This window comes from Phoxinus phoxinus, assembly GCF_949152265.1.
Source record: "Phoxinus phoxinus genome assembly, chromosome: 2".
NCBI classification, from domain to species: Eukaryota; Metazoa; Chordata; class Actinopteri; order Cypriniformes; family Leuciscidae; genus Phoxinus; species Phoxinus phoxinus.
Genome location: NC_136877.1, coordinates 33,082,670 through 33,109,853, shown reverse-complemented (window position 1 = coordinate 33,109,853; position 27,184 = coordinate 33,082,670). Strand labels below are relative to the sequence as shown.

The window sequence follows — 27,184 nt, the reverse complement described above, 5'->3', positions numbered from 1 at the left end:
TCATGTGACACTGAAGATGCTGAAAATTCAGCTTTGATCACAGGAATAAATTACATTTTAAAATATATTAAAATAGAAAACAGTTATTTTAAATTGTCATAATATTTAATAATATTTATTTTTTTGTAGTTGTATTTTTTTTAATAAAATAAATGCAACCTTGGTGAGCAGAAGAGACTTTAACAAACATAAACAAAAAAAATTATGTGCAGTGAGATATATGCGTACATTACATGATTTACAACATCTGACAACTGTTTATTTAGTAAACTAGATTTTTTTTTCTCGAATGGGTCCTAACCTAAACATGTCTTTTTGTTATATCTCAGAGGTTGGAGCAGCTGACCAGCCATTGTGAGGATGCTGTGAACCTGCTTCAGAACTCCATCAGCATACTGGAGTCTGCAGTGCTGCCACCTACAGCAGAGGTACTGCAACAGTCAATAAAATACTTTTCTAAAAGCAGTTCTATCGAAAGCAGTCCCACAAAAAATGCTTTATCCCAGCCCTGTCAGGAATGAGAGAGCTGTATATATTGAATAATTTTGGCAGACACTTTTATCCAAAGTGACTTACTTTGTATTCAAGTATCATTTTGTATCAGTTCTTGCATTCCCTATGAATCAAACCCATGACCTTGGTGTTAGCATGCTCTATTGTTTGAGCTACAGGAATATATATTGCAGATAGTTTGCCTGTGAACCAGTTGAGCCCCTATACTCTTGGTTCTAGTTATGTTTACTGAGACTGCAGTCCGAGGACTCATTATGACCTTCTGACAGTGAACTCTGCTCAGGAGGGCATCACATGGCACAGAAGTCTTCTATTCAGTTTCCATGAAGTACAGCAGTGGCACTGGTGTCCGGTTACAGTGATTTAAAGACTGTTCTGTTTAGAAGACAAGTTGAGTTTTAAAATATAGACTTCAGTTTGTGTGTGTTTAGTGTGTCAAGGCTTTGACTGAGTTGACCTCTGGCTGTCAGTGGAGGTCACGAAGGACCTTTTTATCCACAGGCTTCTGGGGGAAAACAGGGCCTCAGGAGAAGTAATGATCTCCCAGAGGAGTGTTTATCTGCAGCCATCTTCAAAATCACTTACCTAGGGTTTATATAAAGAGTTGAAAGGAGAAGCAAAGAAAGAGTCTGGTGGATGAGGGTATGGATTTCTGCTTACTGAATGCTAAAACAGCCCCTCCTGTGGATGAAGTGATGCTTAGATGTTAAATGAATAGAAAACCAGAATAAGTCTTGGCCTTGTCCGCTCATCTCTCTGCAGTTTCTTCTGTTTTCTGTCTCCCTCCGTTAATCTAAATGTGCCCCCCCCCCCCCCCCCCTCTATAAAACTCTTCATAGACACTATATTAAACAATTAAACGGTGGAGAATTAAGATATGTGAGCTGTATCTTCATTCTTCTCCGTTTAATATAGTGTCTATGAAGAGTTTTAAAGCAGTTCTGTAAATAAAACTGCAAATAGGCTTTAAAACTCATAGAGACATCCACTGACATTTGTAATTCATTTAATTGCTCTGCAGTTTTATCCCACTTCACACACGCATGCTAATTAGGGTGTAGACGTATGACAGTAATTATGAGATTTTTATTTCTTTAAGTACTTTTTCTAAATCACTTTAAGAAAGCTTTTGTTGAGGTTCCTGAGGTTATTCGAGACAATATAACCTTTTGTTGTTAGCGCCTCATAGACTCCGCACAATGTGGTCAGACCCCAATCTGCATTATTGGGTCAGTATTATGGATGCTTTTCTGGGTGGTACACACACACACACACACACACACACACACACACACACACCCTAAAAAGGTATTACACTCCAAATGCTACCCTTACAGATTATAGATAGATTTTAATTAAGATTGTAGTTTTACTACCATCTAGCGTTTGATTAAGATGGCGTTTTACTAATTTGTTAACCTGGTTTACTAGTAGGAACCATTCTCAGAAGTGGTTTCAATAAATTTGTTAAGAAATTGTCAGTAATGTAAACATATAAGTAATTTGAACTATTTTAAATGTTTAAACATTTTACACCTGAAATTAGGTTTTTAAAAAAAAGAAGGAAAAAAAGTCATAAACATGTTTACATTTTTTTTTTAAGGTAAAAAAGTTACTTTTTGTGAAAGAAACTTTTCGATTTTTGAGAAAGATTTCCCTTTAAAAAAAGTTTTTTAGAATGCAACTGTTTTCAACATTGATAATAAGAAATGTTTCTTGAGCTGCAAATCAGCATATTAGAATGGTTTCTGAAGGATCATGTGACACTGAAGACTGGAATAATGATGCCGAAAATACAGCTTTGCACCATTTTAAAATATATTAAAATAGAAAAGTTATTTTAAATTGTAATAATGTTTTGCAATATTGCTGTTTTGCTGCATTTCTGAGCACTGCCTTGATAAATCCAGCCTTGATGAACATACGAGAAAAAAAATATTTTGAATATTAGCATACACTCACATGGGATGACTCCAGTCATATCATTGGCCTAGAAAGCTGATTTGTTCTATGTACATCTGTGTGCATTTCTGCATTGGATTTTGCTTTGTCATTATGCTGCATCCACACCAAAAGGGTTCAGTACATAAAGTGCAAGACAGACAAGTGTTGTATTGTTGTTAAGAAATATTAATAAAAGACAGATTTAAGTACAGCACAAGTACAAACACACACCTAAAGGTTTGGCAGTTATGCGTATTAACCTGTACTGTAGCTTAAGCTCATTTGATCATTTAATTAGTACAAACGTGAGCTGGTATTAAATGAAGGAGGTGTAGATACAATTTTAATGAATAATAATGAATGCCTGTGTGCGTGAGAGTGTGTACAGGTAATCTGTCAATGGAGTTTGGAAGATAATGATGGGGTGTATGTGTGTTTATGGTGGAGAAAGGACATATATTACTCAGTGAGAGAACAGTAGATACGATGTGTATTTGTAATAATAAGGTGTGTGGAAATGTGTGCAGCCGTAGAGGAGTGTTAGTGTTTAGTACCGTAATAAATGTGTGTGTGTGTGTGTTTGCAGGAGGCACAGATCTTATTGTGTAAGTACAGAGAGCTGATGAGAACTGTTCTGGAGGACAGCAGGCTGGTGCGGCTACAGTTGGAGGGAGGAGCCGCTCTGTCACGTTTACGAAAAGAAGAGACCAGCGTGAGTTTGACAGAGGACTACAGGTGAGACAAGATTATACAGACTTTAACCCTCTGCACACATCACAAATAACCAAATAAGCTCTGTTCCAAAACCAAGTGAGCTAAATTAATTACGCAACCTCTTAAGTTTTGGTCAAATTCTAAGACAGCATGACATGTCCTTTGCAGAAAAGACAATCCCAGAATGCACTGCAACAAGCTCATTGGAAAAATAAATCTAAGATACATGTTGAATAAACACTACCGTTCAAACGTTTGGGGTCAGTAAGATTTTCTCTGTTTTTGAGAGAAGTGTCACCACAACTGAATTTATTTGACCAAAAATACAGTAAAAACAGTAATATTGTGGAAATATTATTACAATAATATATTATCTTCCTTGATAAATAAGGATATTAATTTATTTCCAAAATAATTAATCTGACAGACCTCAAATGTTTGAATGGTACGTGTAATTCATTGAATAATAAAAAGGTATTTATAAAAAAGTGACTATAAATGACTATTTTACATTAAGTTTGTATGTGAAATGCATATTAATGCATACATTGAAATCAGCTGTGAGTTGAGTCTCCTGTGCGCTTCATGTGAGTTCCTGCCCGCTTCATGTGAGTTCCTGCCCATGTAGAACATTACAAATGAGCCACTAATGAAGTTTAATTTCAGTAAGGATGCTGCCTAATATAGTCAGTAGGTAACGAGGCAGCTCTCTAGGTTTTGAAATTGAATTATATAATTATGAAAGATTTAAAGAGAGTTTGAGAGTGCCAAACAAGAGAGGAATAATGAAAGAGAGAGAGAAGAAGTGTTAAGAGCGTGGGAGAGCATGTTTAGGCCTCTAATGATCAGGGCTGGGTTCATCTGGAGGTTGAGGGAGTGTGAATGTTATTTCCCACAGCTGAGCCAAGAGAAATGTCTTTATCTGCACACAGTCATTTCATCCTGAAACATACACACAATCTCAGAGCTAAACAGACACCAAATGCGCATGTGTCTGCCTCTGATAACATGGTATGGTTTGGATGCAGCAGGGCTCTATGCTGCTTCCTGTTTGACTTGGGTTAAAACACAGTGGCATGTCTGTGCTGGCTTACTCAAAAGCAATTCAGACACTAACACTCAAGCCCGGTGTTTTTGTGACAGATTCCGGTGATAAAGACCCAGTGGGTTGCTCATTAAGACTGATGGCTTGGATTTTGCTTTTTTCCAAAGACTTCATCTAACAAATTAATAGCAAATAATATGATTCTAAGCTAGCCTCTCTGGTTCTGTGGTCTGATTTATTGTCCGCCTTGTCATCTCCATCCCTTTTGTGCCTTTCATATTAGGTGAAATTAGAGTTTAAAGCCTGTGCAAGTTGTTCATTTGTTGCTTAACAAATGGCAAAATGAAACCTAAGCTGTCTGAGCTGCTCCCACACAAGCACTTCACCTGGATGCTGACAGACACACAAAGGGCTCAGTCTCACAGGTGTGACCGAGTCTGAAGTGCTCAACAATAGTGAACGAATCCGGCTCTTTTTACTGCATTTTTCTGTGTTTATTAAACTGACTTCTTCCCTCACACATAATCTTTCAAGACTGTCTTTTTAACAATTCCATTGGATCCTAAAGGTGACCTATGACCCTTGCTTTTTTACTGAATGGAATGATTGTGCTTTTACTCACTGGTGGTATTTGCTCATTTTTGTTTCAAATGTACATAAACAGGAAATTGTATCTCCTTTTCATCTCTTTTCTATAGTCCTTGCAAAACAGTGTAATAACAATAATCATAAATCTAAATAATTGTCAGCAAAAATCACTAAGAAATTTGTATCGCTTTATCAGTGATTATTGGTCACTTATTCTTAATCTTATTATTATCTCTCTCTCTCTCTCTCTCTCTCTCTCTCTCTCTCTCTCTTTTATATATATATATATATATATAAACAATCAAGTTCATTCATCAATCTTATTATTATCTCTTTATATATATATATAAACAATAAAGTTCATTCATCTTCTGTCTACCAAACACAATTAATCAACAATACTATGTCTGAATGCTTCATTGAGCTGGTAATGAAGGCTTCTGATTTTTCATACATCCGTCTTAGACTCTTATCTCTCTCGCTCACTCTTTTGTCGTTCTCTCTTGCTGGAATGTCTTTGATATCCCCTGCGTGCTGTGATAACCCGTGTTTGCTCTGGGTGTGTGCTGTGAATAATTGGTGAGTTTTGGACTGACTCTGAGGTCCCTGATTTGCGCCTCATGCCTCTCATTGTGTGTAACACACATTATTCTTTCCAACTCTGAACTTAAATCAACCAATACCTTAAAGCACAGGTGTCAAAGTCAGTTCCTGGAGGGCCACAGCCCTACAGAGTTTAGTCCCAACCCTGCTTCAACACACACACACACCTGCAATTTTCAAATTAGCATGAAGGACTTGATTAGCTGATCAGGTGTTCTAAAAAAAAATTAGGGTTGAAGCTAAACTCTGCAGGGCTCTGGCCCTCCAGGAACGGAGTTCGACACCCCTGCCTTAAAGGGATAGTTGAGCCAAATTAAAATTCAGTTACCATTTTCTGAAAAACAAACTAGTGGAAAGAGTCTAGGTAACTTTATTGAAAATCTTTTAAACCCATATGAATATGTGTTTGCATCTGTGTATGTAACAGCAGGGGGCAGAATTTTTTTGGCTGTGTTATGCATGTGCCACATGTCTGTCTGTATTAATAAGTCTTTGCATGCTTTGATAAGTCTTTTGGCAGTCAAAATGGGAATGTGGCACACCTCAAAAAGTTTTTAATATTGACATTGTTGTTGTGTATGGATCAGAGAGTGGATAACTCTTTGGCTGAGTTAGATGGCATATCGTTGAGGGGAAATGTTGTATAAAAGTTTGATTAGAGCACAATGCATTATTGTGTAAGTGAACTACAGCGGTGATGAAGTCATCCAGTAGACATCAACCTCTTCTGTTGTGCACAGTGTGCTCTGTCACTGTGTATCACAGCATTGGACATTCACATACAGATACACAAAAATGCATCATTACTCACATTTTCTCACAATTATACATTAAAATAAATACATTTCCTTGACATACTTATATGCACATGTATACAGTACAGTAAATTACTCACATTGTTTATCTCATGTATGCTCTTTTTCTTTCTTATACAATCCATACACACACGCGCACACACACATTTCCCCCAGCCCCCCCCCCCTTTACTCTCTTACACACACTCTCTCTCTCTCTCTCTCTCTCTCTCTCTCTCTCTCTCTCTCTCTCTCTCTCTCTCTCTCTCTCTCTCTCTCTCTCTCTCTCTCTCTCTCTCTCTCTCTCTCTCTCTCTCCCTCCCTCCCTCCCTCCAGCACTTCTCCATACCCTGTCTCCCATTGCCAGATCACAATTTTCACATCCAATTACATTCAAAGCCTCGTCCAATCAATATATTCTATAAGACTGTCTCAGCCAATGAGATGTGAGTCCTGCCGTCAGTGTTTTCTCCACAGATCAGATGCCTGGAGTTTCTCTCAGGGAATAGAAACAAGTTAAGAGAATATGTAGACTAAATTGAATATGCTACAGAAATCTTCTTGGTGTGTGTTTTAGAGATGCCATTGAGAATGCAGGACATCTGTATAACCAAGTGGACGAGCTGGTTCACAGACTGGTGATGCTGTCCAACAAATGCACACAGGAACTGGAATTCATTATGGAGTTTAAGACCCTGGAGGAGGGATTCAGAGAGGTGAGGACTAAGGTTTTGCACTTGCTTTTATGAACTCGATTCATGATAGATGACAATAACAGCTGTGTGTGAGACTTAGCAAATGGTACTATATGTTTTCTCTTTAATTAAAGCATTCCGTGTTATGTCATGTTAATATGACAACTTCTCATAATTTAAACCTGAAAATAAACAAAGTTTTATTATTATTAAACTAAGAAAAAGTGACATAAAATGCTTTTTATAGAAAAAGAAATGAATTTACATTTAGAAAATAAATGAATCATTAAATAAATTAAAGTATATAAAACCATTGATGCAAGTGAGAGACTAAGAGTTCTACTGAGAACTTTTCACTTAAATTGTTTTCGCTGATAATGACAAATTTCTTGAAGAAATAAATTTTTATATTAGTAAAAACTGCAAAAGGGAAGCAGTTGCATGAATAGTCTCAGACTTTTGAACTCCACTACACATCTGGGCAGTTTGTGTCTTCAAGGCTTATTCTTAGTCTTGAGTTTACCTATTACACTTGAAAAATAGTGAATACTTTATGAAGTGCTACACACACACACACACACACACACACACACACACACACACACACACACACACACACACACACACACACACACACTCACAAACAGCCTTACTTTACTTTACTAAGTTACACACTGTCTTTTTTTTTCATCTGATAATCTTAATGGATGATTGTGCCTTGCAGGCAGAAAGAGGAGGGGGTGTGGGGGGGATCCTGTTGGGATGGATATAGTGAAAGTTGCTGAAACAGATTAGCCAAGCACACACACACACACATTCATGCACATCATGAGAAAATGTAAACTAGCACCATAGCATCTGTATCAAATGACACACATGTGATTGATGTGTTTGTGTGCTCATGTTTCAGTCTTCTGCCAAAGTCTACTCTACTGTCACAGAGAACAAGAAGCAAAAATATGTTACGAATAACAGAGTAAATGCCCATTCACAACAAAAACAATAACTATAATGATAACTATAAAGTTAAACATTCTAATTCTATGAGAATAGAGAAGTCCACAACACAACTATGATACAGAGGAATGATATCATTGAAATAGTATTCACAAATTATTTTTCTAACTGATGAACGATAAAAAACATTGACAACAGATCAGAATCCATCCTGCTTTAAAGAGCTTGAGCTTTTCAAGCGGCAGATCGCATAACTGCAGTGCGTGCTTATAATAAACAGAATGTTATCGTGCATTGGTGTTGACACTAATATCTTTATAGTTATCGTTATAATTGCCGTTCTTGGTGTGAACGGGTCTTAAAGCTGGAAAGTAGCAGGATTGATTGATTGCATGTATATGTTGTCTCTTAGGTGAGTCAGTGGATAGAGGAGGTGGGAGAGTCTCGTCTGCAGACGCTGAGTGAGCTGGAAGAGTCCTTGGAGCAGTTACATCATAAACAGACTGTCTTCAGAGAATTTTACGCAGCTGCATATGTATGTCAACTCTTATTAAACATGTTTTACACGGCACTTTAACCCTTCCCCACAGCATCTGCATTTGGGGTTGTCCTCATATTTTGTCAACAAATGACATTTTTATTTGAACCGAGAGATAATATTTTACTGCAGGAGTCAAACATTTGCTTAATCGTGTAAGCATGAGCTTCAAGAGCATTTGTCAATGTTTAAATGTAGTCACCTCAGTCGCACCCTATGCTTTCATACCATTCCACTATGTAATACTGTGTGTGTGTGTGTGTGTGTGTTCAGGAGCACTGTAAGAGCGGTGAAGCTCTCCTCAAGCGCTTAGAGAAGTGGGAAGACATCTCCTCTGCAGAGCTGCAGGTATACGAGGTGAAAGTACGCTCATTCTGGGTCCATCTACATGATTTCTCCCAGCGAGTGGAGGACACCAAGAATAAAATTGACAAGACTGTCCGACTCTACGAGTTCTTTGACAAGGTAAGTGGTCAGTAGTTGCTTTTGATGTAAACTCACCTGACTGTTCTCTGTCTTTCTATTTTTACTTTTACTATTTAGGCTCCCTTTATGAAATGTTCATTTGGTATTGAGCTGTATTGTAGTGCGTGCAACACAGTGAAACGTTGTGAGAAGTTTTAGAAGATTTTGAGATATGTTAGAAGCGTTGTCTGTTATCTGATTTCTGGATGGTTTAGTAAAGGGATAAGTAACCCTAAATGAGGATTCTGTCATAATGTCTCTACACTCACGTCATTCCAAACCTGTATCATTTTCTTTCTACTGTGGAACGCAATAGAAGAACAGTGGGGTTTTTTCTTCTTACAATAAAAAACAAATGAGGTGCAATATTGTTTGGAGCCCATTTAGTTTTAAAACCATTTTTGTGTTCCACAAAAGAAATAAAGTCATACAGGTTTGGAATGAGATGAGGGTGAGTGAATGATGACATAATTGATTTTTGGATGAACTATCCCTTTAATTATATGTAATGCATTGTTTGAGTTTTGGTGGATAATGTGAGATTACTCACTTGTACTGCTTTTTAATTATAAGGTGTTTCAATTGCTCAGAGTAATTACCTTAATGCATTAATCCATAAATGTGTAACCTGACCTGACTAAACTGCACTGCAGAGACACAGGTTAGTCAGTTCAGATTAGATGTGCATTAGCTGTGTCCATCTATCAGTAGGTTTTTGTTCGACCAGTTGTAGTCTTTGTAGTGTATTATTTCACTTAAAGTTTTGCACTTTTTTTCTTTTTCTGTATTTCTCTAACTTTATTTTTCTAGTATTATTGCAGTATTTTTTATAATAAAAAAATAAATAGGAAAACCCTTTTTTCGAGTCATATGCTTCATGGGTTCGTGCAGGACATGTTCTTCCATTCTAAAAACAGAATGTAGTTTTGTTTGATTTCGGTTAGTTTCAAAATTAGTTTTAAATTAAATTGAGTCTAAATGTAGTTTCCCTATCAAGTAGGCTTGTCGACCCCCTAAGTATCTCTGGCGACCTCTGGTGGGGGTCACGACCCCCAGGTTGTGAAACCCTATTTTATTGAACACTTAAAGCGGCGCTGCGCAGACCGTTCAGTGTATGACATCAAAGTACCGCGAGAGCGATTAGAGAGCAGGCGGCTCTGTATGCTTTCGAAACGCTCTTGAGGTACTTTGATGTCATACACTGATCGGTCTGCGCAGCGCCGCTTTAACATGTCTTCTGGTGTTTAATTACCTCGGTTGGATGTTGAAACAGCCACTGATCAAAAACTGTTATCTTCCTTTAGTCAGAAGAGATAACCTTTATAGTCAGATAGACTTCTAGTCAAATAAATCCTGTCCCATCTTTCTTATTTTTTCCAGTTTTCTTTAATAATGATAACAACTTTAGAATTAGCAGATACTTAACTTAAAACAGATACAATTATAGGTCTTGATATAGTGTTAAGTGATGGTATTGGAGCACAGTTTCATGTATTTCTAAATCCATCAGACAAGAGTTCCTCTGAAAAGCATACAGTGTTTCTAAAGCACCAGCTATTACGGAAATCCCTGACTGGCAATGATGTCAGGCAAACAAACACACACACGGTTGTCTTTGTGATCAGACCATTGTGTTTTCCCTCTGTGGCACTGAGTGAGTGTTGAACGCTTCGGCCTGTCTTCAGTGTTTCCCCCCGAGCCCCAGCAGGGACAGATGGTCTTGTTGGCTGACCGCTATCAGATTTTAGCATTAGCATAATCATAGTGCTCTTTCCTGACTCATCAGATCATCCATACATCCAGAGCCCTTGCCCTGTTGGCATGGTGAACTCATCCAAGCTCTCTCCTGCCGTCTGTTGGCATATTGACAAAAATTGTCTGTATATGTGTGTAATAATCAAAGCTTCTGATTGTTTATTAATCAAAAGCTGGCTTCATTTACATACAACTGCCTGTTCCTAGATTAGTCTCTGACATATCACACGTTTATCCTTTTCAGTATCCAGCACTGCAGATAGAGTCTTTGTGTCGTTGTGTTAAGGTGCGCGAGGACACTTGTGGAAATCACTGGTATCATCTGTGTGGTGTGTACATGAATGCTTATTCAAACCACCTGTCCTTTCACACCCATTCCTATGCATGAATTTTCATGCTTTTGATTAGTCTCAACACTGATGGTTGTGTAGTCAGTGTATAACAGTGTACAGATGTGTATTAGTCTTGTGTGAGCATTGTATGCGTGTGTCCGTGTGTGATTGAGACAGTACAGAACCTCTGTCTTGTTTTTCTGTGCGTTGTGAGTGACCACATGCTGGACTCCAGTGCTTGATTTGTCTTCAATGACAGACCAGCTCATCCCAGATTTAGAAAGTGACTGTTTGAGTGTGTTGCCTAGCAACCGGTCCAAGCACGGCTGATGAACTGGCCAATGTGGATTGTGGTCATCAAATACGTCATGTGTGCTATGACAGCTGAGGTTGAACACGACGACACAAGATTCTATTCATAGTACAACAGGACACCATGAATTTATGTATGTATGCATGTACAGTGGTGGCAAAATTATTAGAATGTTAAGATTTTTTTATGTTTTATGTTTTAAAAGAAGTCTCTTCTGCTCACTAAGGCTTTATTTATTTAATCCAAAATACAGCAAAAACAGTAATATTGTGAAATATTTCTTTACAGAATTCTTTGATGAATAGAAAGTTCAAAAGAACAGCATTTATCTGAAATAGAAGTTTTTTCAACATAATAAATGTCAATTGAATGCATCCATTTAATTTAAAATTAATTTCTTTAATTTCTTTCCAATAAAACAAACAAAAAAAGTTGACTGACTCCAAACTTTTGAACGGTAGTGATAATGTTACAAAAGCTTTCTTTTTGAGATCAATTCTGTTCTTTTGAACTTTCTTTTCATCAAATAATCCTGAAGAAAAATTGTACACAACTGTTTTCAACATTGATAATAATAATAATAAATGTTTCTTGAACCTCAAATCATCATATTAGAATGATTTCTGAAGGATCATGTGACACTAAAGACTGGAGTAATGATGCTGAAAATTCAGCTTTACCAACACAGAAATAAATTGCATTTTAAAATATATTCAAATATGTAGAAAACAGTTATTTTAAATTATAAAAATATTTCACAATATTACAGGTTTTACTGTATTTTGGATCAAATAAATGAAACCTTGGTGAGCAGAAGAGACTTATTTTAAAACAAAACAAAAATCTTACCGTTCTAATAATTTTGGCCTCCACTGTATGTATGTATGTATTTGTATGTATGTTTCTAATGTCATAGAAGACCTGAAAAAAATTTTTTATAAAATTTTTTATAAAATTGGGATTTTCATCCAAGGAAAAATCATGGAAATATAGAAAATCATAAAAGTCATGGAAATATCTATAGTAAATATACATCTAATCTAGCTTTGCTGTAAAATATACACTTCCGTTCAAAAGTTTGGGCTTAGTGATATTTTAAAATGTTTCTATATGAATATCTTTTTTCATAAATGTGATTTATTCCTGTGATGTCAAAGCTAAATTTTCCGCATCATTTCTCCAGTATTCAGTGTCACATGATCCTTCAAAAATCATTCTAATAGGCTGATTTGGTGCTCAAGAAACATTTCTTCTAATTATCAGTGTTGAAAACAGTTGTGCTGCTTAATATTTTTGTAGAAAGCGTGATACAAATCAAGATTCAAAAGAACAGCTTTAATTTGAAATTAAATTACTGGTCATTTGTGTCAATGTAAAAAACGTTACTGTCACTTTTTAACAATTGAATGCATTTTTGCTGAATAATATCTTGAAAGAAATCTTACACCACACCACACTTTTTGTACACCACAAGTTTTTCTAAATCAGCAAGAAGATCAAATTAATTATCCTGTAGAATTATAGTGTTTTCAATTCTGTGTGACCTAAAAGGTTTCCCTTCAAAAGAAACATCTAAAGGGAGTCAGTAAGCGTGTGTTAAATGAATGAATTTACTCTGACCTTACTGGCCGCTGTATAAGCTCACTGACACACATTGGGTGACAAAACATAATATTGACAATGTATTGTCTGGATCAGAGCCCTGCAGGCATTCACAGCTGCCAGCAGTGCAGAAACTGACAGCAGAGCTGTGAGCATCAGCCCTGTGATGCAGCCTGAGGCACAGCAGACAGTAGAGCCCAGTGTGTGAGACCGAGTCCGTTCTGCTCCAGATGGTCTTCGTGTGCAAGAGTGCAGAGAGTGAGGAATCACCGAGATTGTGTTTGATGGAAGGATGAGGGGAAAGTCACAGTCTCACTGGATGTATTGAGCTGTAATGCTCATCTAAGCAAGCTAGTGTGGGACTAGTTTATTGTCAGAAACGGTTTCATTTGCACCGTGCATTATATTTTTAATTCATTCAAACCCTGATTTAAGTGTTTGGAAATGCAATCTCTGTAATGTTACGAGGAACGTCATTTCCTCTTTTGTTTTACATGGTTTTAAGCCTAAACACGTACAGTCAGTCATTGCAAGTCAAAGGAAATGGCACCTCCATGTTGTCATTATAATGATAATACTTAACCACAGGCTTTTCACTAAAGAGCTGAATTAACTCACTGCAGGCTTCTGCTCAGAGAGGATGAGCATATTTATGCCCTCTCACAGTGAATGTAAATTTGTGAATCTAACAAAGACATGTCCAAGTCACATTTCACCCCAAAAATGTTTCTGTTTTAGTCATTTTGGGTTTTGTTTTTGACATTTCTATTAGTTTTCTATCTCAATTAATTGTATTAATTTTAGTACTTAAACTTGTTTTATTTTAGTTAGTAGTTCATTTAGCATTTTTAAGTTTGTTTGTTTTTCACAATTTGTGTATTACAAAAAACTTATTTCAGCAAACTATGATGTAAACACACTATGCAATACTTTACAAATGTAATAATGTATTATTTTTCACAACAAATGAACTAGAATGAAAAACAAAAAAATATTACTGTTTTTAATCAAAATATGTTGGCACTTTCTTTTTGCACATGAAAGAAATATAATTTATCTTTATAAAAAAATTACTTGAAATGTAATTAAATACTATAATTATATTTCAAGAGAGTATAATTTATCATTTAACCAAATCCAGCAGTGACACATACAGCAGTTGTTGTATTGGAAGAATGTGTGTGTATGTGTACAACATACTGTGAGCGGTTGATTATTGATCAGGTTATTGATACTTCAATGTCTCCAAGGAATTAATTCTTTCCCACATGCCTTCTGCTGCTGTTTTTCCTCTAATCCAACTCTAGCTGAATATTGATCAAGATTACAACTTACTCAACCACACAAGCATTATAAATTCAGAATCGGTAACACACACACACGTAGTTTTGACCCAGTCAGACCTCACACGATTATATTATGCCATAATACATAATTTCCTGCAGTCACATCATAAATGTGTGTGTTTATAAATCATCAGCTGGGCCTCATTTTACCCTTCCAAAGTTCCCATCAATGTTTTGGATTTCTCACTCCGCCTGCATATGGGTTCACAAGGTCTAGTTAGCACCAGCATGCCAAGTTTCAGCAATCGCTCTGCCGTCTTTCCTTTGCCCTTTCTGGTGAGGAGCTTTGTAGTTTTGTTGACAGACACCCTCCTGTCCCATCCCCCCTTCCCTCTCTGCCCTCTACCCCCTCCGCCCCTCTAGTGAAGTTGCTGGGGCAGACCCATCTGGTATTTAGACTTGCATTTGCCTGTGAATAGCAGGGAGGTGGGGAGAGGAGGGGAGTGGGCGCCACTGGCTTCTCTCTCGGTTACTTTGTCAGTCTGAGAGAGAGAGAGAGAGAGAGAAAAGGATGACTGCCGCCGCTCCGTGCTCCGGTCATGGGACCACCAGCGTCTTAGCCGAGCAGGAAAACGGATATAGTCATGGAGAGGTAGGAGTTTAGAGGAGCATTGTGGTGATTAAATCAGGAGCATTTGACTGATATGTGGTACATTATCTGTGCACAGAAAGTTTTTGTTTTTTAATCTTTGAAGACTTGTCGAGACTTAACAGACTACAACTGTACAATAAGAGATGTTTTCATGAGAGGCCACTATAATTGAAGGGACAACTGAAATGTTGCTCAAAACACTTTTGAATGGAGCTCTTCGGTTGTCTGTGGAGATTTCCTTACTCCTCACTTAATCTCCACCCCCTACTTTCTGGCTCTCTTCAATCTCCTGTTCATTCATGCGCTGGTAAAGTGTGTATGTGAGGCAAGCTCAGGCTGTAAGTGTGTGAACTGCAGTGTTTTTAATAGAGTTTCCTCTCTGCATGTGGTATTGACCAACATTTCTCACACAGCTTAGATTGGAGTTTGGTGCCCTGGGCAAATGGCCACATCAGGGGGTTTATGCCATCCATTATCTCAGTGTAACTCCACACCTTGTTAGTCAGATCATTATGGAAGTGGATTACTTTACAACGGCTTTGCCCCAGGAGCATGTTTTTTTGCTCATCTTAGTTCTAGAGGTGACATGAATGATCGTGACATCATTGTATGTTTACTCACTTTCCAGCCCACAGGACGTTTCTGCTGCTGTGTGTTTCTGCTGTTGTAGTGTGATGTGATGTTATACTGTGAAAGTGATATATGTGAAAGTCAGTGGTAATTGCTTACAGACTACACTGGAAGTACAACTTCCCACAGGAAGGTTTTTATATATTGAATATTACGGATATAGTCAGCATATTAGAATGTTTCTGACGGATTATGTGAAACGGAAGTAATGGCTGCTGAATATTCTGCCTTGCATTTTAAATCGTTATAATATTTAAAAATAAATACATTTTTAATCGACCCCACACTTTTGAATGGTAGTGTAGTCCTGTTACTCTTGGTACATTTCAATAATTTAGCTACATTTAATGTAAAATTTTACACAGGTTATCATCTGCTTTAGTCTCTAAATGAATGTGTCTTCAGAAGTTTTATAGCACGTGTAACCCTATTGATACCTGTACACTCAGTTAATAGGACAAAGTTGCTGCAGTAGTAGCCTATCATGAGTTTGCTTTTCTTGGAATAATTGTCTGATTGTTTATAGTTTACAAGGCTTTCATTAATTAATTTTTGTCCTGACTTCTCTGCATGTTGACTGGAAGAGCTTTGGTTAGGGTTAGGGCTTGTCTCTCAGATTTGACTCTCAATTAACCATTAAATGAAACGGAGATATACTTATACTTAAAGTGATTGAAATGTAAAACACATTGATGTTGTTCATGTTTTATATGCAGAGTGCTCTAAGATACTGATCAACGGTGTCACTGTCAAGTGTTGGCTGTTCATCATGGCCCTATTATCTCCTGCTAGTAGATGTGGTAACTACACCACTTGGTCCTTTCTTTCTTCACTCAAAAGTTGTGGTGTATTCTGTTTTTGTGTGCATTATAATATTAATGCTGGATGTTTAGTTGATATCTGTTGTCTGTTTAGTAGTGGTTTAATGGCTTACCACTTAAAGGGATACTTCAGGATTTAGCATTAAGCTTTGCATCAGTAGAAAACCTGTAGTATTTTCAAATTACCGTGCTTCCCTCCCTCATATCCCCCTGAGACAAGAGATTTATGTATTTTTTGTCTGTAAAAAATTTGGCCAGAGGCTAAAAACTACAGCCAGTAGAAGGCGCTAGATCCGCATGTTTTCAACCTGCCCATAGAGGGTGGGATCTCACTCACAGAAGGTCCAAATAGTGTCAGCCATCTTTTATTGGAAGCTAAGCTATCAGGTTCTTATTCTGTGGAGAAAGCTGAGTAGTAGGGATGACCATCCTCTTTTTCCCGGACATGTCTGGTTGTCGAGATCGTCCAAAATGTCCAGGATTCGGCTTTTGCTTTCTAGAGTCGCCATTCATAGTTTACATGCACACCTTTTGTTTCAATCTAACTGAATTCATTCCGATTGGTGATTCTGAATGTAGTGTTTACATGAACACTAAACAAGTGATCGGTTGATGTGCGTTTTAACATTGCTAAGAAAATTCCAGCTCCTCCGTGAGAGATACGAGACTGGTGTGTCTCACAGGTGCCGCTCATCATTAATCACGCCACCGGCCTCGCGTTGTTCACCTGCGGCCCTCAGTCTCGTCCTGCTCGCCACAGTAAACACAATGAATGGCAACTGTAGAAAGCAAAAGCCGAATCCCGGACATTTTGGGCGGTCTCGAAATTCCGGGTAGACTTGTCACGGAGACTCACTAGTAGCCTAGCCTTGTTGTTTAACTGCGCTCTCTTAACGGTAGGCGTGGCCTCTTAGGGCAGTGAAGCAAGTGCATTCTGGGAGTTGTTGTCTTTCATCCACATGAGCCACAAATTGATTTTCTGGCTTTTCTCAGTCTAGAAGGCTCCAAATTAAAAAGAACTTTCACATTTCTACTACATAAAATGACCAATTTTAAATACACATTCATATTTACAGCATACTTGGGTTTTGACAGGAACGGTTAGCGCGTGCGTACAGCCGAACGCTATAGCCTTTCAAAATATAGTGTGTCTGCACTATTCTACTCCAATAAAATTTATTTTTACTCAATCTAGAGTTGTGGGTATTTCCTAACCTCCTCAAACAAATGCTTGTCACCGCAGGTGTCTGTTGTTGTTGCGTCTCCACTAGTTGTTTGTTATTATTGTTGTTCCTTCTCATCAGTTTCTTTTTCAGTGAGTTGATTTTGGACTTGTGGTCTTGGGTTTGGCAGTGAGGAGGTCTGTAAAGCACAGTAGGGGCTTCAGAGGGAGCCCTGTTTAATTGCTTAAAAGAATGCAGGTGACTGCTTTGACATTGTCAGACCCCTGCATAGAAAACTCATCATTCAATCACCTCTGGCATATGCCAATCCCAATGAGCGTGTGTGTGCATTTATGACCTTACTTACTGAACAGCACCTCCTTGTCTCTTTTCTCCTCATCATCCGTGTGTCTCTAACATTTATACACTGGTGTATCTCCTTTCTCATCATGCTTGACTGAGCCTGAGGCATGTACCGCTCTATGCAGACTCCCATTTCTGGACCGTTTCCCCCAAAAACTCTAGACCCCTCTCTACACCTCATTGCCCCGCAAACCCCCAACGAACAACAGGAGACAACACTCTGAGGGACAAAGCAGGCCCCATGCACTATTAATTAGGTGTGTCTATCTTTTGTGGCGGTCTGACTGTGGCCTCCTGTCTCTCAGTCCATGTGTCCTACTCTGTTGTGGCAAAACCTGGGGTTAGCACCTGTGGATACAAAACACTGACCCCCACACCCGTTCACTGACAAGAAATGAAAGATGATAAACGTGTATGATGGTTGACCTCCCATGTTGCCCATAAAGAGTTGTGTAAAGAATAGGAGGAGGAAGGGACCAAGTAAAAGGGCTGTCAGTTTTCTGTTCACAGCTTGTTAATGACATGTTGACTAATCTCTGTTGAGTTTGCACCTTGCACTCATTAGCCACCTGGATAGCATGTGCTGGACTTAAAACACAGAGCTGAGAGCTGATTTTTTTTTTAAAGCACTTGGTCCAAAAATAGACAACAATTTTATATAACTTTAATAATGAAAACTTTGTTTTAATTAGGATATTTAATTAGATTTATTTTAATTTGTTCATTTTTTAATTATTAAATATTTTTATAGATGTATTATCTTTATTTGTCTTTTTTTCTTTTCTTTTGTAAATTTTTCAATGAAAAAAAGAAGAAGTTTTTTTTAATGGTAAGTGCATCCAAATCAAGTAAGACACTTGTGAATTCTGGGAAGACTATTTTCATCATTTTAGGCTTAACGTTTCCTTTCAATTTAGGGAAAGTAAAAACAGAGCCAGCAGACCACTTTGGTCTTACTTAAAAATTTCGTTCAGCCTTGATTGTCATTTTACATTTTGGGTTGGCTAATGTGTATTCCCTTAGGGCATGAGAGTGTTTGCTTGACCACATAAGCTTTTCCAGCGCTGTGCGTGTGCGAGGCGTTTAAGTAGCCACTCAGTCTGATCAGAGTTGTGATCGGGTCTGATTAATGCCACTTTGATGGTTCAAATGCAGCGTGATTGGCTCGCTTTGCAGAACCCATTTTACCCAGCCCCCTCCTAGGCCCCGTTCAATCAAATTAACTCACTCAAACAGAACAACATGCAACACACTGCTGTGATTTTTGTGCACACACATTAGCATTAGCATATGGTGCCAACCAATGACCATCCTTTCAACAATTCAAGCAATTGGCGATTCCACTTTCTGTTCGATTCAATACCAAGTACTATCAAGACGAATATTGCTAATGTCAATACCAATACCACTTTCCAGGAATAAAATTCCATTAATTAGACATTGTAAATATTAAAAAGGCCTAAGACGTCAGCTTTAGACGTTTTTAATTTATAATCACAATAATCTATTTAACGTTAATGTTACATTTATTACTTTTTTTATTTACTTCTGGTAACTGCTTGCACTTTTCAATATTTCTGCTTGTTCAGATGAACTGAAAGAGAGATGGTTCATAAATATTTGCAAACAAAGTTAATTGTTTCACTTTAAAACGTGGTACACATTCACTTTTATGTCAAGGAATTAAATCTATTGATCTAAACTTAAAACATTAAAATATTTTTATGTGGGAATTGATTAAAATTTTGTTGTTAAAAAAAAACAAAAAAAACATTTGAAACTAGCCTCTTTCTCTTGAACGGTCTCACACTTGTGTTCAAAAAGCCCATGCTAGACATGCTCTTCGGCAAAGAAGTATTATTTCCTGTTTGACTCATAAAATTGGACTAATGGGCAGACAGTGGCAACTTTATAGTCCTCGTGTGCTTGCTGCCAACCAGGCCAAGGCAAAAATCAGAAGTCCCACGGTTCTCTCAGCTCCTTTTTACAAACAGTCATTACCCCCAATAAAGCCAGCCAACCCCTTACTATATCAGAAACAGACCCTGCGCTCTGCAGTGCAACAATTAGTTTGACATCTGTGTTGTATAGACACACTTCTCGTGCCTTTTGAAGTATCATGCAGTATTATGCAGCAGTTCAACAGTATCTGCATAAAGGCCCTTTCACACTAGACGCGATTTGACGCACAAATAATTTGATCAGCTGTTTGTGTAATGAGTGCTTCCACACCGAACGTAAATGTGCTCCGGCGAAAAAACGACTTTTATTTTTTTCGCTTTGATGTCGATTTTTTTTTTTTACTTTTGCGGCGACAGAAAAGGCTTCAGCCAATCACATACAGTGGATTGTTTATTTGATTATATGAAAACGTAACCCCTAATGATTTTAAGAGGACAGCTCACCTTAAGCAGACTGCCTGATGTGAATGGTTTTGACGTGAACTATTCGCTTTTTCTTTTCGCTTTTTCGTTACGCGTCCGGCGTGAAAGGGCCTTTAGTATGAGTATTTTCCTGCATTTGAATTGAACCATAGAAGTAGGAAATGAAGCTCTCTCCAGTGCTTCCAACAGGCCTTTAGTGGGCATGTTTATTGTTTCATGGTCTCTATTGCTATGAAGCAGCTGGCGTGTATGTGCTTCACATTACTCTACATATGCAACACGTTTGTCTCTCAGCATATTAAACCAGAGAGAAGACTGCAATCACATCTGTCACGGACTGCGTGCCCCCTCCGCTCTATGTGTGTGTGCATGCCATCGCTGAACTCTCCTTTCTTGAGCCTAATTCTTTAGGCTTTGACATTCATGAAGCTTCGTAGGAAACACAGAGACGTTCCCCCAGCAGTAGACACGTGCATACTTGCATGCGTCACCACTGACACGCACAACAAAAGATCAAAAACTAAACTGCTGAAACTTTCCCCATCAATCATACAACAGCATCAGGCATTAATTGATTGGTTTATGATTAATGACCTTTACTGAGTTTTAGGTTCTGTGAATTTAATGCACCATTATTCTGTTTAAAAACCACTATTAGATTGAATTAGCCAAAATCACAAGGGGGCTAGTTATCATACAGGTGCTGTCTCTCTCGTGTTCTCCATCCCTCTTCATCATCCTTTACTATTCATTTGATTTGATTTGCATTCCTTTAGATTAAGCTTTCAGATAGCATATGGTGTCTGAACAGAAAATTAACCTTATTTATATTATTTATAATTACATATGTTATTAAGAATTTTTTGTACAATGATAATAGTTATAATATATTATATAGTTATTGTTTCCGTTAAGTTATAAAAATAAACTCAATGTATAATATTTGTTATAAATTATTACAAAATGAAAGATTTTTAATCATTTAGCTGTATTTTATTTTAACCATGAAGGTTACGGTAAATATTTGTGCTATTTGAGATTGTGTTGCTAATGTGTGAATGTATTTTTTTGTGGTAATGGTCCCGGTTGGTCTTCCTACACTCCACAGGGTGTCTTCATTAAAATAAATGGGTCTTTTCCATCTCTCGCTCTCATTTCCTGCAGCCTATAGCAAATCAGCTTTTTTTCTCTTTATTTGTGTCCATCTCTTTCTTTTCCTTTTCTTTTGGCAGAATCACTCATCCAAATCCTGCTTTTTGGCTCAGTCTTTAAACATTTTACCTCATTTTGACATTCCTCCTTTATTAGGGTGACAGGATGGACAGGCATGTGATTGAATGGTAATTTTGTTCTCCAAAATATACTATGACGAGATTGGGTACTTTGATTAGGCTATTCTCGCGTAACAGAAGACTGCTACTTGCTTTTTTATACGATCACCCAGCAAAGACAATTTAGGAAAGAACGGGGAAAAACGTGTGGGAAAAACGGGACGTCTGGTCACCCTAACTTTATTGTCAGCAGCTTAGAGAGAAAGTGGGTAATTTCAACCAAAATGACAGGGATGTATGCCGGGGTCCTGTGTCGAGGGTTAAGCGGCCCTGTCTCTGGATTGGTACGGTGAGTTACAGAGCAATAACTGTCAGAGGAATTTAAGCCTGTGCCTCCTAAAAACACTGTGTGCATAATACCCCACTCGCATTTTGACACTCGCTATCCTTTTAAGAAAAGAAAAAAAACATTCTTGGCATTGCTCAGACATGAGATCAGAGACCGGCTGATGTCATGAAAACCTTTTCTCCTTTTTGTGGTTTTCTTTTAGGGGAAATAATAAAAGATGGTTTCTTTCAAGTTTAAAATGCTCCTCTTGACCCATTTAGACTGCTAAGAGATTCATTTATGGGAGTGTACAAAAGCTTAGTCCAAGACTGGATCTGTCTCACTCCCACTGCTCTGTTTTAGCACATCTAACACTCTCTCTCTCACTATTTCTCTGTGTTTCTCTCTTGCTCTTTGTGCAGGGTTGAATAGTGGGGCCTTTAGAGGTGCCTCCCTCAGGCAAACTAATTCTGCTCTCACCAATCAGAGCCCCACCACACACACACACACACACACTGTTCACACTTCAAAGAACCTCGCACGCTAACCAACCTAACGATGATGTCATCCCCTGCCCACAGTATTATGGGCATCATCAGATAGAGAGGAACTATATTGGGCTATAGATCAAAGTGTCTGCTTTATTTCACTAAGGGGGGTGCGCATTTTTTCCACGAGGGGAGTCTCTGACCCCAGGTTCTCTGCAGAACCCGTGGCAGACTTTATCACTGTCAACCGTTGGTGCTGTTTTACTACGGGTACAGAGCGCTTTACATCTGTTTGTGTTTCCCGTGTCTGTTTCGCACATCACTTTAGCAGAACAGGGAGGTACTGGAGAATCAACAGGATTTCTGAAGTCACTGACTGTAATTCTAGAGAAACAATTATCAATATATTATTGTTAAATGCAACCTAAGCTTTTTTGACAGAGACTCTAAAATGCTGTCAGTTTCCACAGAACATAATTTAGACATTGCCTCAGTTTGTAAAAGTAACACATTTGGGGAGTTAGTTATTAATACAGGCAACTGCATGTGTTTTGGAAAATTGAGGGATTGGGTATCGATTATCCTTTTTCATTTTTTTGGCTAAATATTTGTATACATATTTATATTATTTCATATTAATACTTAATATTATACTTTAAAATGTACAAGAAAGTGTATATTTTAAGTGCTGTTTTAGTGCCATTTTAAATATGTTTTGCACTTCATTTAAATTGTGCTGTTGCGTGACAAAAACAAGTACAAATATTTTTCTTAACATTTACATGTGTTGTCCAGTAAATAATGTCTAAAGTTGTCTTGTATTTTTTTAATCAAAATATCATAACATACTTCTCTACTATACTAATCATTTAGTCCACTTTAAACCCGGCCCTCCACAATTCACTACAAGCTCACATTCAGATCTGCCTCCAACCAATCAACAACCAATAAATAATAAATAATACCGGCCTAAATGTATTTTTCACTCAGATGTCACAATCCAAAAATATCTGATGGTACTTCCATTATAGCACGACTTTAATTAGGGATGCACCGATATAAAAAAAATTGTCGATACCAATAATTCTTTATTTTTTAAATCCAATAACCGATATATTAGCCAATATATCTAAATCTAGATCCAAATTTGTATATATTTTTTGAGAGCCTGATTACTAAAAACAAAAGTCTCACCATTTAAAGCCCTGTCCAAAACACTTCACAATAAATCAAATATATACAGTACAGTAGCTTAGTTTGAGTGAGTTTAATTTTTACAATTAATTTTACACTCCTATGACCAACTTTCTTTATATAAAAAATGTAAAATCTATTGCCTTACAAATAAATAAAATAATGTCTAAATAATTCAAACAAGTCATTGGACAACATTACTTGCGTATAAAGAATTAAAATGCATTTGCCATTGATAAATAAAATTGAATATCATCCGCACGGACAATTATTTTATTTAAACCATATTGTTAATAAAAATAATATAAGAAAAAAATGCTAGTTATTATTAATAATGCATCAATATTTGTGAAAATTATATATTTTTAATTAATATTACTGTTTAAAATAATTGCATTGCTGTTTGAGCTGCTTGCGCTGAAACTGAATAGCTGAATGAACACCAGGAAACTGAAGCTTTGTTAGTTGGTTCATTAACTCAACCATATATATCCTATATGAGATTAATCAGATATTTATACAAAAACATAATATTACAACTTTACAAAATGACGCAAATGCACAAAAAGTCTGCATCTTGAACTTACGTGCTAGTCAGAGTGTGAAACACAGCAACTAAACCCAAAGAATTCACAACATTTTATTACAATAGTGTTCTCTTTATAATGTTATGTAATATGACAGTCCCAATCATAGTTATTCATGTCATGTATTGCTGTGTCTGCGTGCGCTGAAGCTAAAGATGATCACCTGTAAACTGAACCACTTTACTACCGCGTTAATCAAATGCATCCTTTGTGAGATAATATCAGATACACAAAACAAAAGGCTGCGAATGCACAAACAAACGTGACTGTGCTAGTCACAAAGGTGTATATCCTTTGTGGATGCAGTTATCCTGCAATAATGCTCTTAAACATCGGCGCACAACGAATTCACAACATTATTTTACAGTAATGTTCTCATTATAATTTTATGTAGCCTATATGACAGACTTGTGATCTATATGTTGCACTTAACCTTATTTTCCTTTCCTAAGTGATTCCAATCATATTTTAAGCAATTCAAAACCATCATGGCGAACAGTGCGCATCTGAAGTGTCTCAGCTGATTTTATCTATTTAGCTATTTATCGGCTTTAATATATTGGCAAAATTGATAACATTAAAAATTAACACTTTCAATTATGACTTTCCATCTCAAATATTAAGTTGGGGATGCACAAAATATCGGCCACCATATTGGAATTCGCCGATGCATGTTCATTGTTCTTTTTTTTTTTTTTTCTGTTTTCGAAGAGCTTAAGTTGTATTTAACCCTAAATATTGCTTTAAAGTAATTAAACCACCAAAAAATTGTACACATTTTTGCATTTCTATTTACAAGGGCCTTAAAATTCAGGGTCGCTATTTGGTTCTTACTCATCAATTATGTACCATTTGCATCTTTTTGTGTCTTCTGTGTATGTGTCTCTCTCCTCTATCTGTTCTGTCACTTCTTAGCCGTGTGTATTGTTAGTGTGGGCAACTGACCTTTGACCCCTGCTTTTGTGAGAGACTTTAGTATCTGGGTGCCGAAGGCCCATACGCTGGCATGTGGCCTTTGTGTCACCCTAACCTGAGAGAGAGACAGAGCCTAGGGGCTTGGGGAGCAAAGCAATGTCACCATGTCACATAGCAGCTAAAGTAGAGTGTGGAGGTTTTGTGTATGCACAGAATGAGAGAGAAGAGGGGGAGTTTTGCTCCTTTCTCAGGAATGTCCAAACACAAGCCTGTGTTTGCAGGCAGCGCTGAAGTGTGTGTGTGTGTGTGTGTGTGTGTGTGTGTGTGTGTGTGTGTGTGTGTGTGTGTGTGTGTATGTGTGTGTGAGAGAGGTGGAAGGTGGTTGTGTTTGATCTGTGTTAATCCCCTCTGAAGTTTAACCACTCATTTTCCAGCATGGAGAGCACTCGTATCCTCAGGAGCAGTGACTATAGAAACCTTCCTGCCAAGTTGTTAATGAAAAAAGGTCTAAAAACAAGAGTGCCTCCCAGTTGATGTAACAGCATCTTGGAGTGTGAGAAGGGGCCATCAGGTTTTCTCTTAAATGGAGAGACAGCTAGTAAAGCGGTTGGCATGTGTCTTTGTGGTAGGGTGCTGTCACACATAGTTGAAACTATAGGCCCTCCTGCTGCTGAGCTGCATGTTAAAGCCTTCTTACCCAGACCTCCCAGCTCCTGGCTAAAAACCTCTTTATTTCACATGAAAGAAGTGCTGGGAGGTTTCTCACTCACTCTATACTACCCTCATTCCCATTCACAGAGCATTTGTAGTTGTTTTCCATAAAAAGTCTCCTTTATACTCTTGTCTCTTCTCAAATATGCATAAAAACATATTATAATAACATATTGCCTTCGTTCTCCATATCCCACTCTTTCTTTTTTGTCAAAAGCTGCCGTTCTACCCATTGTTGTTATTGTTAACTAAAAAATAAACTATTAAAATGACTATTAAATATTTGGTTTTAACATAGTTTTTGAGTGCTTGTGTCACATCAGCTGATTTTTTTCTCTCTCTTTTTCAGGCGTATGAATGGGCGCTAGAGGGCATGCGTCATTTGGCGTGTGTTAGCATGGAGGAGTGTGGCATGCCTGAGAAATGTCAGAGCGTGATCACATGTTTGGAGACCTATCGCACACAGCACCCACCGATCCAAGACGCACACTTCCAGGAGATGAAGGACCTCGCTGGGGAGCTGAAGAGTGAGCAGGGACTCAAGCAGTGGAAGTTCGCCTGGTCCAAGTGTCAGGAGACAAAGCAAATGTTTGAGAAGAAGCTGGAGATGGCCCTGCGCTCCCGCCGCGAGAGCGACTCCAAATCAGCAAGGGGTGACTCTTCTCGGCGGAACTCGGACAGTAGCGCTAAACCTCAGGAGCGTAGCAGTAGCATCTCCTTCTCATGTCGGAAAGCATTCGGCGGTGGCTGGGGCCGGGATAGACTTTCCTCACAGTCCAGCACGGCTTCAACTCCCAGCAGCCCTTTAGGTATACGCCTGGACAATCGTGACTCTGTCCGAACCCCGACAGGGAGTCTATATAGCATTGAGCACAGAATTCCTCACAACACCCCTGTCAGATCCCACAGGCTAACACGTAGCATCTCCACAGACGAGTCTCCTCAGCAGCCGCATCTGGAGGGGCTGGCGTGTGCTACGAGCCCGAGCCTCACCTCTATTGAACCAAACCGCAGGGTTTTGCGAAAAACCCAGAGCTTCGATACTGCCGGTAGCGAGTCTGTGTCACGGTATGGGACCTGCCAGAGAACTTTGAGTGAGCCTGCACGGAGAGGAAACACAGGGGTGTTCATTAAAGGTCTGGAGGTGAGCAGCACTGAAGTGATCGATCGACCATACAGCCCGCGACTGCCGCCCATGCATGGATGGTCTTCTCTAGATACTCACTGCAGTGGGAGTCCTGCTCCCGAAACACGCACCAAGGGCAGGTGGGTACACTCAGCGCACGTGTGCAAGTGCTAATCCACACTCACTTGCTATAACATAAACAATCAACCAGGGAAGTCTGCAGGTCATCGCCACAACCACACATTCAAGGGTTTTCAAACTTAGCTCCTGGAAACCCCTAGGGGTGCTAGAGGGTCTGCGGAACAGCAGAAAAAAAGTTTTTTAAAAAAACTTTCAGGCAACAAGACAATATGCTAAGCTACTTGTAATTTATTGTTATTTAAATAATTATATATAAATTAGGGATG

The 27,184-nt window shown here is 38.1% G+C and overlaps 1 protein-coding gene across 5 annotated transcripts in view; it reads left to right on the top strand.

The window, feature by feature from the left end:
* plekhg4 (pleckstrin homology domain containing, family G (with RhoGef domain) member 4) overlaps nucleotides 1-27,184 on the top strand; it is a 95,893-nt gene that overhangs the window by 60,134 nt on the left and 8,575 nt on the right. For all 5 annotated transcript variants that reach the window (XM_079604742.1, XM_079604740.1, XM_079604743.1 and 2 more), the window contains 6 exons: nucleotides 330-428; nucleotides 3,044-3,192; nucleotides 6,779-6,917; nucleotides 8,266-8,388; nucleotides 8,665-8,856; nucleotides 26,001-26,917. In XM_079604742.1, coding sequence (XP_079460868.1) covers nucleotides 330-428; nucleotides 3,044-3,192; nucleotides 6,779-6,917; nucleotides 8,266-8,388; nucleotides 8,665-8,856; nucleotides 26,001-26,917 — 1,619 coding nt within the window. The remainder of the gene's footprint in view (nucleotides 1-329; nucleotides 429-3,043; nucleotides 3,193-6,778; nucleotides 6,918-8,265; nucleotides 8,389-8,664; nucleotides 8,857-26,000; nucleotides 26,918-27,184) is intronic.